Source organism: Miniopterus schreibersii, assembly GCF_964146895.1.
Source record: "Miniopterus schreibersii genome assembly, chromosome: 7".
Lineage (NCBI taxonomy): Eukaryota > Metazoa > Chordata > Mammalia > Chiroptera > Miniopteridae > Miniopterus > Miniopterus schreibersii.
Window position 1 is genome coordinate 37,064,556 of NC_138108.1, and position 12,106 is coordinate 37,076,661.

Sequence of the window (12,106 nt, forward strand, 5' to 3'; positions counted from 1 at the left end):
AATGGTGTTTAACGTAGGAAAGGAATTTGGAAACCACTTGGGGGTATTGTAGTGAAGCCTTGACCGCTGTGCTATTATGACCGGGGGGCAACAGCATGGAGATTTATTTAGAGTATTTTCAATAAAGACTTTATTTATTTAATATATCTTTATTGATTTCAGAGAGAGGAAAGGAGAGGGAGAGAAAGATAGAAATATCAGTGATGAGAGAGATTGATCGGCCACCTCCTGCACGCCCCCAACTAAGGTTTGAGCCTGCAACCCGGGCATGTGCCCTGACCGGGAATCAAACCCCGATCGCTTGGATCCTAGGTCGATGCTCAACTGCTGAGCCACAGCCGGCCAGGCTCAATAAAGACTTTAGAAACAAACCAGAAGACTTGAATGACTTTCGTAAAAAGACTACTTTTTATGAAAGTGTTGTACAACCTTTCTCTGGATAATTACAGAAACAAAAAGCTAATTTCCTTTGTAGAACCGTATTTATTTTTATATTCCCAGCATTAGAACACATAACGTCCAATAAATAATACTTCTAATAAATAAATTTAACTTCCACTAGATAATGATTGTTGAGCAAAGAAATAGGACATCACTAAAAGTTAAGTTATAATATGAGGGACATGGTACAGGGTCTTTTCAAGAGATGTTTCAGCATTTTAAATAGAAGATTGTACCAAATAAGGTACAACGGAAGAGCAGAAAGACCATTTGTTATGTTTTACATTCATTGTATTTTCTGTTCAGTCATTTTTCCAGAAGAGAGTACTTTAGAAATGTTATCTTTTCAGATGTGAGTTGATGATCAACTTAGCAGGTGGTTTATTTCTTCATAGAATAAATACATATTTCTTTCATTGTTAGTATATATCTAGTTAATAGATTGCTGGAAATTTTTGGAGAAAGGAGAAGCCTCTGTCTGGGGTCTGATTGTGCTTAATCTTTCTAGAGGGGACGTGACTGCCTCGATCCCAGAAGGAATTGGTGGGAGCTTAAGTGGTCCCTATGGCTGAACTCCACTTAGTGTTAATGCTTAACATTGCGTCTGTGTCCAGGAACTAGTCTGAGGAGACCGCTGGAGCTAGAAGACAAAACAGGGCCTGTGCCGGGTTTTCCCTAAGACAAAGCCCTTTTCCTTGCTGCCTTAATGGTTACTTTAAATGAGCGCCAGCAGCAAAACATGCTAAACTCATTCTAGATGTAGCATTAAATTGCCATTTAAAATAGGCACTGCACAGTTTGCTGTTATTAGACTAACAAAAAGTGTAATCTGATGTTCTATATTTTATTTCTTTTATTTTTTAAATGGAAAAAAGAGCCATGTGAGCTCTCAGCTTCCCTGTCCTTGCCACCTCCAGGTTTCCCTTTGCTCTTCCTCTGACCTTGCTTTGCTGCCTCAGAAGAACCCTTGCCGCAGTCTAAGGTTGAGGTCTCGTGTCTCTCCTATAAGTCCTTCCCTTCTCATGATTCTTTTCTGTTTTTAGTTTTTACATATGGTATTTGATACATACTATTTTAAAAAAATGTATTATGTATATAAGAAGCTTAATAATAAACACTTGAGTGCCCACCACCTAAGAACCCAAATATCTATAACTTGAAATAAATCTGAGTGCCCCATTGGATCCCATTCACTTACCCCCGTCCCTTACCACCTAAATTATTTGTGTTTATCCATTCTCTGTTTATGTTCTCATTCTGTGTGTGTGTGTATTAAAAACTTAAATGTGAAAGACAAAATCTTTAGAAGAAAATAGTGTTTATTGTTTATTCTTTTATATCTATAGTTATCATTTAGGGTTATTATTTATTCTAAAATAATATATTTTGTCTTATTTATTTTTTGGGTTTTATAAGAATGGTGTCATGATTTCGGTCTTTACCGACTTGCTTTTTCTCACTCATCATTACCTGTCTAAGATTCATGTGTATCTTTTGCAGTAGATACAGTTGATTCATTCTCACTGCTGCATGTTACTCCACTGTGTGAATAAAAACAGTATACTTTTTCTGTTGATGGATATTTGGGTGGTTTCCATTCTTTCACCATTATAAATGATGCCCTATAAACATATACAGGTATATGTCTCCTGATAAACATGTATAAATTTTCTTTGTTTGCACAATATCCAGGCATAGGTTATAGAAATGTTTAAAATTTCAAGATAATGCCAAATTGTTTCCCAAAGAGGCATTTTAATTCATATATCCACTTGTGGTATATAAGAATTTCTGCTGCTCTGTGGTCTTGCTACCACTTGATATTGGCTAACAAAAATATTTAAATCATTATAGTATTTTCTCAAGGTATCCTTGGGTAACTGTTATTTTAGTCTCAAAATGAATTAAGAGTGTTCCCTTTATTTTTATTATCTGAAAGCACTTATTTAAGATTGAAATGATCTGTTCTTCTTTGATTTTTTTTTTAAAATGAAGCTTCTTAGATTGTGAAGCTAGATGTCTTAAAAAAAATTTTTTTTAATATGTAAAAGCCAATTGGCTTCAAATTTATAATTTATTTGATAAATGTTATAAAAGGATTTGGTTTTATATAAAATATATATAAATATTTTGAAATTTGTTCATAAATTTATATATAAATTAAGTCACACATTGATTTATTTGTATCAGGATTTAAACAATGTCCATATGTTGCGATTGGTTGAGATTTCTTTCCAAGGGGCTAGGGTTTTTGAACCTTATTAATGATTTCTGGTTTGATTGATTATTGACTCCTAGCTCAATTTCATTGTGGTGATACAGTGTTATCAGTTTTTCTTTGAAATGTACCCAGGCTTTCCTTATGGCCTGATACACAGTCAGGTTTTTAAATATTTCATGATTGCTTGAAAAGAATATGTAATTCTCTTCTTATTGGTTGTGGGATTCTGTATTAGTCCATTGAATGAAGCTTTGTAATCTCAATTTTCTTTCTCTTTTCTTAACCATCTTTTTCCCCCTTGAAGAGACCAGGTGGTTTGTCCTGTGGAGTTTTTCATTGCAGGGAGTAGCTCTGTGGTGTGGTTTAACATGGTTTTCTGCCTTCACAAATCTCTGTATTGCCATGAATATTGATAGTTGGATTTAGACAGTTGATTAGATTCAGAATTCATTTTCTTTTTCCAAGGCTGTTCATTTGTGGTGATGTGTTCCTTGATTAGGCTCATAATAGTTGTCTTCTTTTTTGTGATGTTAGCAGCCATTGATGTTCAGTGCCTAGATCCCATAGTTTATTAAAGATTTAAAATGATGATGTTCTAGTCCTATTCTTTCTTAATTTACTAGCTAGAATATTTCTATAATGAGAAACTTAACTTCATTTATTATTTACCCAGTGGTATAGTTTGTATATGAAAGGTTAGATCAGTGTTTTTTCCCTTTATTTTCTGATTTTCAATTATTTTCCCCAGCTAGTTCAATTGTGGTCATTTCTTTTTATGAGTTTATTGAATTAAGCATATTAATGTTTCAAAATATGACATTTATTATTCTTACTGATACGCAAATTATTACATCTTTGGCTGGTGGAAACCTTTTGAGGACCTTTCTGCACAGCCCTAGTAGTCTTTAATAACCTTTCTTGATATCTAGATGAGATGTCCCAAGCTCATCATGTGTAGTTCCAATCCCAGACCTGGCGTTTCTCAAAGGAGCCTTGACTTCTTAAAGTGGGAAATGGTATTTGGAGACAACAGTCTGGATGCTAGGAGTGTGTATGTTTATAGAATTGGTCATTATTTCTAAAGCTGTCAGTGGACAGACTAGAAAATTTGTGTATGTGTGTTTTTATTTAAGATGAAAGATGTCATGAGTTTAAACTGGTACTTTCAATTCAAATTGAAGACCAAAGGGATAACTTTTTCCTCTCACATCTTCTTTCCCAAGAATTCTGTTTTGTCAGGGATATTGGGGATCTATGGTACCTGATTCCCCCCCCCCCCCCGATTAGTTGGTTTCTCTGTGCTCTCTTCCCTCTGAGGAGTTCCAAAAAAGTTATAATTTTGTAGATTATCTGTCCTTCATGTTTGGGATGAGAATGATGCTTTTTCCATCTTAACACATTATTTTTTTTATCAAGTCTTGTTAATTCAAATTCATGTATTATTTTTGCATCAATACTACCATTTGAATATCTTTCTCCCATGTATTTTCTTTTATATTAATGTGTATATTCAGCCCGGCCAGGCGTGGCTCAGGGGGTGAGCGTCGACCTAGGATCCAGGCGATCAGGGTTTGATTCCGGTCAGGGACATGCCCGGTTGCGGGTTGGATCAATGACTCTCTCATCATTGATGTTTCTCTCTCTCTCTCTCTCCCTCTCCTTTCCTCTCTCTGAAATCAATAAAGATATATTTGAAAAAAAAAAAGTGTATATTCATTGGAAGTTTATTTAGTCCTACAATGGTCTTTTAGGTGATTCTATAATTTGTATTTGAAATCATTTAAAGTTTAAAGATTATCATTTTAACATGTAGGTTTCATGTTTATGAATTCTCCAATCTTCTCCCCACATTTTAGTTCTAATTTTCAAATTAAGTATTAGTATATCCCAAGTTTTACTTTACTATTACAGGGCATATTCTGTTAATATATAATCAAAGGAATATTAGAGAAACTTTATATAATTTTTTAATATTCATCAAGTTTGATTTTTCTTCCTTAGTAGCTTTTCACAAATTATAGTAAAATGATAGACTTGTTAATTCCTTATTACAAGGTGTAATGCAAGAGCACAATAAAGTGTGTACATTTTTGATTGCCAGATTTATTATTCATTTGTGCTTGTCATTTTAGTGTACTTAACTAATTTTAAGTTCATATGAAAATTCTTTGCTGAATACATTATTGTATTAAAGGAGTTTATTTTTACTACCAAGAAATTATTAATATTGATAAAAATTTGAAAATATTTCAACTAAGCTGCTCTAGATTAGTGTCTCTTGTTTTTTTAAAATGTGGTATTATAAACAGTTTAGGATAGCATATTTCTTAGCAATATCCACAATTAATTGAATTGATTTTAAATGTTGTATTAAATAGTTGATATATCATTGTGTTGGAAACAATATTGCATAATTTACCCTAATTTTACCTCCTCATTACTTTAATGGACATAAAAAATGACTCTCTTTTCTTTTTACCTCCATAGGTTATTTTAGTGTCCGCCAATAAATTGACTCGTTATATAGAACCGTGTCAGTTAACAGAAGATTTTGGTGGAAGTCTCACCTATGATCACATGGACTGGTTAAATAAGAGGCTGGTTAGTATATTACAATGAGATAAAATGTTATTACATATAAGTATTTTGATAACTATTATTTTAATCAATTAAAATGTAATTAACCAAAATGTAGATTGTTTTCCTTTTTACAAAAATGAAGAAATATAATGTATGCCACATCACAGTATAATGCTTGAAGTTAAATACTCTGGAATCAGACTCACAAGTGCTAGCTATTACTGTTGTCATTAGTAGCAGTATTACTAGTCAAAGTTGTAAATCTTCAAAGTATAGTAACAGAGTAGCATAATTTCCTGGGAGGTAACCTCGTTGATACAACATTCTCAGAGAAAATGCTTAAACATCAGTTTGAATTGGAGAGTAGTTTGGCAGGTTGTGGTTTTAAGTTTCTGAAAATGTATCTTCTTTGTCAGACTTCTGAAATCTGCTTCTCTGCGTAATACAGCATCATTTAACCAAACTGCTGGGGACTAAAAGAACAAATTTCCTATTAACTCCATTTGGATTATATGCTAATTTTATTGAAGAATGATGAACTTTTGGATATTTCAGAGTGGAAAACCAATTCTATTTCCACCATATTTAAACAGCGTTATCAGACAAGTGAATGTCCCCTTTATTTTAACTGGACTTGCCCAAATCCCCTTTCAGAAATATTTTAAGAACTCTAGTTAAAAATAGAATTTATTTTTATGCTATATGCTTGTATGTAAAATTCTTTAACCATTACATGCAACCAGTATGGCTTGGAATAGAATAACATAAAGAAATGTTCCATAATTGGAAGTAGAGGATTAAAACTTTTCTAAATAACGTTCATATAGTTGACACTGTTGTTGGTGCAGATGTTTCTCAAGGAAACATTGGAATAAAAACAAACTTGTTGATTGAGGAATAAAAATAATTTCGTAATGTATTTAAATTTTAGGAATTTCTTATCCATTGAAATTATTCATTATTTCAGGGAGTGGTTGAGTCTTCTCTCCTGGATGCTGTTGTGCTCTGATGGTTGAATTGTACTAAGTGACATCCAGAGAGGGAAGGGGAACCCTGCCTGGCTAATTTCTGTTGCTCTTAACTGAAAATCCTTTTGTACATGTTAACTTTTAAGATTATTCTTACTATGCTAATAAAATTTCATCTTGTAGGTTTTTGAGAAGTTTACAAAGGAATCTACGTCATTATTAGATGAACTTGCTTTGATTAACAATGGAAGTGATAAAGGAAATCAAGAGAAAGAAAGGTAGGTGACCAGAGTCATACAATTATACTCTTGAAAAACTATGATTAATGTGATAAAATATGCCCCTATTGTTAACGCAAGCTAAAAGAACTCAGGTAAACAGGCCTCCATCAATAAAAATTGGTATATAAAAGTTGAATTAAACATATTTTTTAACTTTTGAGAATTTGCTTTATATGTAAAGTTTACTGATTTGAATCAAAGTTTCTTTACAAAATACTTTATTTGATAAATAGCAATTTCTTTACTTTTTCGTGACATTGTGTAAAATATTCATTGGCAAGGAAATGTTTCCCAAATGAGACAATTTTCTACCTTTTTAGAATTCAACTTTGCTTGTGAAAATGTGGAAAAGGTTGCAACTTGAAATAAAATTAATATAACCTTATTTAAATACATTAGCACTTAAATGTGTGGCTTGTAGAACTCCTGCGATCTTGTTAAAAATGTGATATTCATGAGTTCAACTTAGGGAATTTAGTGTTTTATGACACTAGATACAGTAATTGTTCATGTGTATTATCTAAATGTAACTACCTAGATAAATCATTATAATGAGTTTCCATTGAACTTTGTAATCTTAACAGTTTTCATTTTTTGTAGGTAGGCCAAGTCACTCTCCCCAGGTAAAAGGCACTTCAGGATGCAAATTAACTCTTTCTGGTCTCTCAGTAACAAAGTAGTCACTAGAACAGTAATTTTTCATTAAGAAATTTGAAAGAATCAGTACTCATCCTTGTCTGTCTCTTTTGAATCTGGCTTTACAAATACAATGGAACCTTGATAAAATTCATCTTGATAGTTCATGAATCCAAATATAATCATATACCAATCAAATGAGATGATAAAAGGGATATGAGAAGGTCACTCTGTTCTTGATTAAAACAAAGTAAAAATGTGAAAACAAATTGTTTGAATGTAAACATCATTAAAGTTAAAACAAACATTTAGGAACATTACTATCCTATAGATGCAGTATTAAAATGTAAAAATTTTAAATATATGTCAGTATGTGTGTGTTTGTGTATATGCTGTGGCTTAGGAACTGAAAATCTTATACAAGTTATGTAATAAAAATTTGTTGAACTTCTTGCTCTCTGAGTAGTCCAGCAGGGTAAGTTTGATGGACTTCTTAAAGTCCTGTTCCTCAGGAAAGACAGACTAAAAGGGTGCCTATAGAAAATGAGTTTATGGTCATAGGGTTTAATGCTGAGAAAGCTTTGCAGTTAAAAAAACCAAAACCTGTTTAATTGCTTCCTTAGAACTTCTTGTATTTACATTCCAGTGTCACCCCTTTTTTTCCACCTAATAATATCTTGCTTAGTATTTTGGAAATTATTTTGGGAAATGCTGGTTCACATGACTATCTGAAATATTAAATAAAATCTTATATTTGCCAATCTCTCCTAAAGGAACTCGAGTGTTACTGCCTAGTCTCTAAAATCCCAGATAGTAAAGTCTTCCTCTTGCAAATTTTTATCACCATTATGTCAGCCCTCAGGAAGCATCTAGGCTATATAAGGGCCAAAGGCCTAGATCAGTTGACAAAAGTGAAAGATTTAGAGCAACACTTCTGTTACAGCAGCAAGGTCCTGGGCTTTGATTTGCTATCTTTCCTTCATCTACTTCGCAGATGTGTTTAATGAGGTCCGTAGTCCAACTCACATACAGCATAATTAGTATAGGGAAGAGAGTAAAATTGCTAAGGACAACACACACACACACACACACACACACACACACACACACACAAATATAAGAATATTTGTAGCTCTAAAAGGTTGCTGTAGATAAGTAAACTTTTAATTGGCAGATGGCTGCATGCATTTTTTTAATGTTAACATTTCTGGGTTATTATATGGTTGCAAATTTCATTTTGAAACAAATATCCAGTGAAAACTACTAAAATGCATTTCTTTGATATATTTGAAATAATATAATAATAGTCTGTATTTTTAAAGTAGTATATTTTGTGATTTATCACATAGATATTTCTTTGGGTACGAGTATTTAATTATCTCTAATAGCTTTTTGAATGTTTAAAAGAAATTATCATGGTAGAACGGCATGCCTCAGATTTTTCATACTTGTGTGTACCTGTTTTAATATGTATATATAAAGGATTTTCTTAAGTTATATGGATATATAGCTTTTAAGAATTACTCTTTTGGTGCTTGCCAGGTCTGTGGATTTAAACTTCCTTCCATCCGTTGATCCTGAAACAGTTCTTCAGACAGGTAAGATGAGAAAACATTAATCAGTAATCATCATAATACAGTAAACCTATCCTATATTGATTGGTTCATGAAATAAACATTGGTTGAGCATGTACATCTGGTCCTTGAATAATAGCATTTTGTTCAAAGTCATTTAGTTATAACATTATGAGATGCTGTAGGAACTTAACTCTTGTTTATATCAGTTATCCTATGGTAAAATTGGTTTTGTTATACATTGCTTTGCTTAAAGTTGGAGAACCTATTCACTATTTAAGTGATGAATTACTCTATTATTTGGTAGAAACTCAAAGGGAAATTCTTCAAACTTTTTTTATTTAACTGAACTCTTAATATACTCTACAATATTAAAAATATTAATAATGATAAATCATTAAATTATCTCACCCTTGAAATACTTGGATTTATTTTCTTATCTGTAAAATGGACATAAAAATTTCTATTTTATGGGGTTGCTATGAGGATTATTGAATACTTACTTTGTTCTAACATTGTGTATATTTTTTTGTATTTTCATATTTTATTCTAACAACCCCTTGAGATAATTAGGATTATTTTCTCTATTTTGCACCTAAAGAAGCCAAGGGTTGGAGATACAAAAAAAATTGCCCAAGGTCAAGTAACTATTAAGTTTTATCACCATAGCACTAAAAACAAGTCTTAATCCAAAGCCACTGGATATACTGTTTTACAATCATCTAGGTGAAAACACTTAGCACCCTGCAGTGGCCTTGCATGTAGTGTGTTTTCAGTGCTGCATGGTATGTAGTATATATATAAATTTATAAAAGCCATTACAATCAGAATACAGTTAGTTTTTCTACTTTGACAGTTGTTACCCGTAATGTTTTCCTTGTGAATACCATTTCTGTTAGCGAAGCAGCACCACATGATGATTTCAGAGACTATACTTTGACACCAAACAGCTCAAGTCCCAACTCTAATATTACTAGCTGTATAACCTACATAAGTTACTTAACATTTTCATGCCTCAGTTTCCATCTTAAAATTGGGATGATAACAGTTCCTGCACTTTGCTGCACTGTGGTGAAGGATATATGAGTTAACATGTAAAGTGCTTATTCGAGCAGTGCCTGGCACACAGCAGAATTAGAATTGTGAGCCATTATCAGAAAACACAGTAAAAGTAGAATTAAGGTATTATTATTTAAAAGAACTCCAATGTGTTTTGCTAGAGTCTGTGAAACCACTGCTAGAGATATTTATACAAGGTGGGGCAAAAGTAGGTTTACAGTTGTGAGTGCACAAAACACAGTTTATTCTTGTGTTATTATTTATTAATCATATTATTTTTCCATACAAACAATTGTAAACTTACTTTTGCCCCACCCTGTATATTCATGATACATGAAATAGCATATAAATATAGTATGTTGTATAAATGTCCATGTATAAATTTTAAAATTACATTTCAGTACTTAAGACCTGGTAGGTAGGTAGACATAAACATAGATAGGTTCTAAAAGTAAGGGGCCAGAGTTGAGAAGATTGAGAAGAATTGTATTTCTTTATGGATGTTAATTATAAGTATCTTTTATCCATACAGGGCATGAATTGTTATCTGAATTACAGCAGCGTCGATTTAATGGCTCAGATGGAGGGGTGTCATGGTCTCCTATGGATGATGAACTGCTTGCACAGCCACAGGTTATGAAATTACTAGATTCACTGCGGGAGCAATATACCCGTTACCAGGAAGTTTGTAGGCAACGCAGTAAGCGTACACAGTTGGAAGAGATTCAGCAGAAGGTGATGCAGGTAGGTGTCTGATTTGAATATATTTAACTCTTTTTAATTATAAATGTTGGGATTTTAAAAAATCATTTCTACTCTGTGACTGAGTTGGTGCTAAACCTTATTTATACTAAACAGACAACCTTAGACATATCAAACCATACTCTTCTCTTTTTTTAATTATGTATATTTTTACAAATAGTATTTGCATTAAGATTATATTTTTTCTACAGTGATGACATTGAGCATTCAGCTCACACTATCAGAATGAACTTCAAAAATAATTGGTTGGAAACATCTGTGGTCTCTACTCTTACAATAAATCACATTTCATTATTGAAACTTGATTTATTTCTAATAATTTGCTGGTTTTTTGTTAATTTGGGCTTTGAGTTTTTCTGTCCTAGCAAAGTGATAAAATGTAATATAAGTAATTAAAATATTAAATTTTATTATTTTATGAAGCTCACAGGAAGTGTTAAGTGTATTTAATATTTATAAATTTTTAGTTCCTTTAATACTAAAAATCAATGCTGAGCAAGACATTTCTGTTATTTGGAGTACATTCTGAATTTTCATGTTGAATTAAAAGATAAATCTTAAAATATTTTTACTTTAAAAATCCAGATTAGAAAGTTTTTATTAGATTATTCGTTTATTAGATAATTATTTATTAAGTGCTTATTATGTAGAGGACATCGTGCTGGGTTTTGTACAGGATATAAAGGCAGACTTGACTTTTGCTGTCATTAAACTTAAGGGGAGAGAAGGTTAAGTGTCACAAGGGCATGGCTGAAGTGCTGTGGACATTTGTAGGAGGGCTGTTCCTCTGGTTGCGGGTAACCTGAGAATACTTAGTGAAGGAAATGGCGCTTGAGCGTGTCCTCTACACATGTGCCTTGCCGTTTAGAAGGGCTGCGCTTTGTGGGGGATAAAGAGCAACGTGATAAGTAAGAGCAGCGAGAAATCCCAGGCTCTGCGGAAGAAAACGGAAGCAGTGAGGCACCATGGGACATTTTTGGCCTTTGTGTCATAGCACCATCGGCAGGGAGCACGTTCTCCCAACTCTTCCGCTTATTTGCTGTGTGGTCATGGTTACATTATTTAGCCATCTGAGCTTCCATCTAACTTTCTCCCCCCCTTCTCTTTCTCTTTCACCCTCCCTTTTTTTCTTACTAAAACAGGGATAATAAGTCCACTTTTGAAAGGGTTATTGAAAGAACCCAGCACTCGATTAATGATAGTTTTTACGTTTATTTCCATTGAACTAGACTCTAGATGTCTACTTCAGTTGTTGGCATACCTTTTCTATAAAAGGTCAAATAGTGAGTGTTTAGGCTTTGTGGATCAGTTTTTCTTGCAGTTATGGCAGCTTAATCTGCCATTGTCATGCATAGACATCATGTAAATGAATGCATGTGGCTGTGCTCCAGTAACATTGTATTTACAAATTATAAACAGAGGTAGGCCACAGTTGGCCTGTAGTTGGTGACCCCTGACCAGATCATCAGGATGTCATGGGGACAAAGGCTTGAAATGAGGGAAGGAGCTGGATCATGAAAGATCTTGAACTGCAGGCAAAAGGATTTAGGTTTTATCTCATGATAAGCAAATTAAAGATCACTA

At 33.0% G+C, this 12,106-nt stretch overlaps 1 protein-coding gene across 1 annotated transcript in view; it reads left to right on the forward strand.

Annotated features, from left to right (window-relative positions):
* SESTD1 (SEC14 and spectrin domain containing 1) overlaps window positions 1-12,106 on the forward strand; it is a 76,483-nt gene that overhangs the window by 41,140 nt on the left and 23,237 nt on the right. Inside the window, exons 6-9 of the mRNA XM_081143419.1 lie at window positions 5,150-5,263; window positions 6,394-6,488; window positions 8,670-8,725; window positions 10,293-10,504. Of these exons, the coding sequence (XP_080999545.1) occupies window positions 5,150-5,263; window positions 6,394-6,488; window positions 8,670-8,725; window positions 10,293-10,504 (477 nt within the window). The remainder of the gene's footprint in view (window positions 1-5,149; window positions 5,264-6,393; window positions 6,489-8,669; window positions 8,726-10,292; window positions 10,505-12,106) is intronic.